Below are 4611 nucleotides of genomic sequence, written 5' to 3'. Positions count from 1 at the left end.
AACACTCCGGAAAACGTTTTAGAGAGAAAAGTGGACACATTTTCAATCCCTAAATTAAGTCTTTGGCAGGATCTAAAGTTGAGGCAACTAAGTCGCAGATTCCTTTGGAACTGGGGGGCCTCTGAGCCAGGACAAGAGACATGCAAAGCTCAACCCCACTGCCAACAAGGAGGGCGTTATTTCAGAGTATTCTCAGCCCTCATACCACCTCCGATTATGTTTCTCTTGAAGGTGTTGGGGGTGACCTAGCAAGGCTGTCTTTCTTGTCTTAGGAGATCTTACCAAGCAGTGCAGTAAGCAGTGCACAATAGTGGTTCATTTTCAAAGCAATCAGCCGTGGACAATGTTAGTTGGTCAAATTGATTTAATACTGGTGTTTTTTCAAAAGAGCAATCATAAATACAATTTGAGGTGTAAACAGGTGTGCCGCCATCGAGACACTGGCCGAGGTAGCTCACATGGTGCATGTTTTGAAACATTTCCCAAAGACACGCATTCTAATGGCGCGATGGAAGGTGCTGGGCTGTGAGTGCTGAGACCTTCACTGCTTGCGTCCACCGTGGTGGGCTGGCTTCTGCTGCTCGTGGGAGGGCTCCGGGACGCATGGTGTGTGAGGTTCCACTGGAAAAGAAATGGCATGAGGTTAGGAAGCCTGAATGCTTATCATATGGTCAGGGTTGATATATTTCAAGAATCCCTGCTGAACTGTGTAGTTCAACAGAATCAAGGCGCACAGCCTATAGGTGGGGCCCATGTAACTCCAAGTAAACATTTCCATAATCAATCTTGTCCATCTCTTTTAGCAGTTTGCACAAGACGAACAAAAATATTCCGGTTTTCCGTGTTTTATTCACGTAAACTTAGTTCCAAAGCACTTTATTCCAATGAATACAGCAGTACAGATACCATCCTCAGAATGATCCCCAATGCCTTTCGAGAAAACTATCTCTTCTTCCGGTGCCTCTGTTAAAACTATTAAGGAGAACAACCACTTATTGTCAACGCCAACAGATCATGTTAAGCAGAGTAATTGTCCCCTTTGCAGCTTTGTCAGCATTGGGCTTAATTCTAAGGAGGACGTCTGTCCTGCTGTATCCACTCTCTCAGTAGTTTGGAGTATTGTACCAAAGAAAGTACTCATACTGACACATACAGACATTTTACCAATAAACCTTGTACAATTACCCAGCAGATGAAAGTCCAAAGTACAGGAAGCTCCAGGAAAGGTGCTACATGTCAGGAGCAGATATAAGTATATTAGTGCTAGATGCAAATATAAAATCACAACGGGGTCTGAAAAATTGGTTGTTGACACCAGAACCATAATATTTCTCATGCATATTAGGAAGCTGTGTACCTTAAAGCAGGTGACCATATTACGCATGCATTCTATTTACTGCAAAAATCAATGAGCGCATATTAATGCAACAATTTTGTATATACTACATACCTGGTTCAGGACGTTTTTGTTCCTCGTCCTGGCACTGCCGAACTACCCGGCCCTCGCTGTGCTGAACTGGTCTACGCGCTGAAATAAAACAATAACAACTATTATTACATTAAGAGGGTTGGGACTGATGTACAGTTGTTTCAGTTCAAAATTAATACTCTAACTTTGATGAAATGTTTTTCAAAATAGTGCAGGGCAATGTGTAACTCATATCACAGGGTAAGCAAGGTTAACAGAACGGATCATCTCCAACACACCACAGAACACAACGCGGTACCAACATTGTTCCTATATAATGTTCCACCCATCCCTGATCACCTGTGAGCTTCTGATACCACGTGGCACAGGCAGTGAAACCAGGAAGGAAAATATTATGCCCCTGGTGATGAATTCAACAGGATGTAAATGGTCATGCCAGACTCAGGGTAAGACTGCTTCCACATTTCAGGTACTAGACAAATAATAAGAGTTATTACCCGGAGGACTCTGAGTGGTGGAAACAGGTCAGAAGAGGGAATGGTGTGAATAAGGCCATTTCTTTAAAAAGAAACTGCATGTGACGTCCACAAAGTCTTTTCACTTCGGAAGGTACAGTACAGCCCTTAGGAGTAAGCCCAAGTGCATCCAGTGTCAGTATTTCTCCTGAGAGGTTCTACCACACAATAGTTCTGACCAAGATCCTATTGAGGGTACAAATATATCGAATTAGAAGAACATTGCATAAGGCTGGCTTGTCATCTAGACTGCAGTTTTCCGGCATGGTGCAACACATTATCCTGCATGGTCTTCAGCTCTGTCTTTGTTCTTGTAGTATTATTACCCCCTTTTATTGTTCAGTTCTCTTGCAGATTTCGCTCTGGTCCTCCTGTAAAGTCTTTGCATGCATTTACTTATGCTGTGAGAAGACCTTCTTAGATATTATTTTTGTTTCTGGTGAGCCCCCCTCAACTCCTATCACCCAATGCCACTGTTCCAGAGCTATGTATGACCTTCTTTCTTGTATTTATACATTCCGAAGTGCACCAGTGTGAGCTATTTACACTCATACTTTCTGTCAATCAGCTCATTTCAGACAGTCCTTGCTCACATTTCCATTGTGGTATTATTGAATGAAAAGCATTTTTGTGAGCAAGAACTCCCTCTCTATATATATTAGTTAATTTGCTTTCAATTGACCTTGTAACACTTTATGAATGTCTAACATTTTTGTAAAGCAATACATGATATTAATTGCCACATAGGACCTCGAGATTGGCAAAAGAAGTAGATACTTTTGGTGTGCTGCCTGGAAACTGCCACTTTCACAGTTTTCCAAGAGAAATCACACACATGAACATGTTCACACTTGAAAATAAAATAGGTGTACATTTCCGAATGGCAAATTGTAAGCAAAAGTTCATCATTTGAATTGATCTCGTTTTACTGTGTGGGGACATTGTTCCCTCTGGAGAAACTCCCTCCCTTACACCCTTATTACGCTTTAAGGCGTTATATCCCCTTTCTCACCCTAGCCAACTGTATATCTTCTATTAGTTTTTGTTCAATTCCGGCCCTTTTATTAATTGGAAATTAACCTGGAGAAAAGGTTATCTGAATACCCACAGATCTGCAATTTTGTGAGTGTTCACTAACTTCTGTGGGTGCCCCAGATCCCCATGGAATGCTCAAAACTCACCCATGTGACGAATTAACACATACAATGATAACAGAATGATTTAAATCCATTCATAAATACATCCTCTTATTTTATGAATCATAAAATGGACTCTTTACTTGTAAGTGATGCTGGTGTGCAGCTTAGGCAAACTTCCAAGTGAAAATAGGTCCGTGAAAGGCTCCCATACTCTTCTACTACAAGGTATCGATCCTGCCTCGCTAATAGTCCATTAGATTGTGCTCTACATACATTTGAAATAATAAATACTAACAATGACCTTGTGTGTCCTTATTTAAATCACGTATAAATAAATGAGGATTCCTGTAATGGGTGCCTTGGCTTGGCAGTGCTTACGTTCATGGCAGTGTTCTGGCTGGCTCTGCTGGCTGGCTGGGCAGGCTGGCTGGCTGGGCAGGCTGGCTGGCTGGCTCGTTTGGCTGCCTGGCTGGCTGGGCAGGCAGGCGGGCTGGCTCGGCTGGGAGGCTGGCTGGCTCGTTTGGCTGCCTGGCTGGCTGGGCAGGCAGGTGGGCTGGCTCGGCTGGGAGGCTGGCTGGGTCGTTTGGCTGCCTGGCTGGCTGGGCAGGCAGGCGGGCTGGCTCGACTGGGAGGCTGGCTGGCTGGGCAGGCAGGCGGGCTGGCTCGGCTGGGAGGCTGGCTGGCTCGTTTGGCTGCCTGGCTGGCTGGGCAGGCAGGCGGGGTGGCTCGGCTCCGGGACTGCAGGCTTTTTCTGGGGCTGGTGGTGGTGTCCTCCGCCCTTGGCAGACATGGTTCTCTAGGTATGGCAGGGTTTGCTCTCAAAGGAACACTGGAAGAGCAATTCTCTGATCTGTGTCTGCTGTATCCACAATGCAGTGCTTTTATACCTGAGACAGAGAGCCACCCGTAGGGATGGGGCCATGACCATCCCGAGAAAGAGCCTGTCATAATTTGTCACGTTGTAATTCAAAAGTCACATATTGGAACATTATCAATTGTCATTCACTCTTCCTAGAAGGCAGAGCAATTCTTCTTGACGCATTCCTTACCACACCTTTGCAATTAAAACCAACGTGATAACACTGAGTTTGTGAATAGGGTTTGTGACATTTGTAATTAATGACTACTGTAAGAATGTTCGGGTTTGGGAGGGTGTGAAACCCAAACCATGCTATGCAAAAATCTCAAATATTTTTGATCGAGTAAGAAATTAAGATCTTTTGTGAGAATTAAACAAGTTCTTAATCAAGAAATGTGGCTAGTTATTCTGAGAAGGCAGTTTTGCTGCAATATAGAGTGAAACATAAACTGTATGAGATAAATATGTCCAGAAGTAAATTTGCTTCTTCCACATCCTTCCTGGGCAGCCTTGGTGTCCCTCTCTCAGAATGACTCCACTAATTCAGAGAAAGATGGATGTAGCTGGTTACCCGGGTCTGGGTGACCAGATCCAGAATACTATTAACCCTGCTTTCATAGTAGACTAACTTGTATCATGAAGTCTGATAAGATAATGCTGAAAGACATT

General features: G+C 43.9%; 1 protein-coding gene across 1 annotated transcript; it reads right to left on the bottom strand.

Moving 5' to 3' along the window:
- Positions 1 to 346: 346 nt before the first annotated feature.
- LOC146867768 (uncharacterized) lies at positions 347 to 3937 on the bottom strand. The gene is made up of 3 exons (XM_085607785.1): positions 3462 to 3937; positions 1451 to 1528; positions 347 to 621 (listed from the first exon to the last, which is right to left on the bottom strand). The coding sequence occupies exons 1-3, from the start codon at positions 3871 to 3873 to the stop codon at positions 542 to 544; spliced, it is 570 nt and encodes a 189-aa protein (XP_085463911.1). The 5' UTR covers positions 3874 to 3937; the 3' UTR covers positions 347 to 541.
- Positions 3938 to 4611: the final 674 nt, after the last annotated feature.

The sequence above is a fragment of the Triturus cristatus genome, chromosome 1_2 (assembly GCF_964204655.1).
Source record: "Triturus cristatus chromosome 1_2, aTriCri1.1, whole genome shotgun sequence".
In the NCBI taxonomy this organism is placed as follows: Eukaryota; Metazoa; Chordata; class Amphibia; order Caudata; family Salamandridae; genus Triturus; species Triturus cristatus.
The sequence above is the reverse complement of the archived record's forward strand: the minus strand, read 5'-3'. Positions and strand labels throughout refer to the sequence as shown.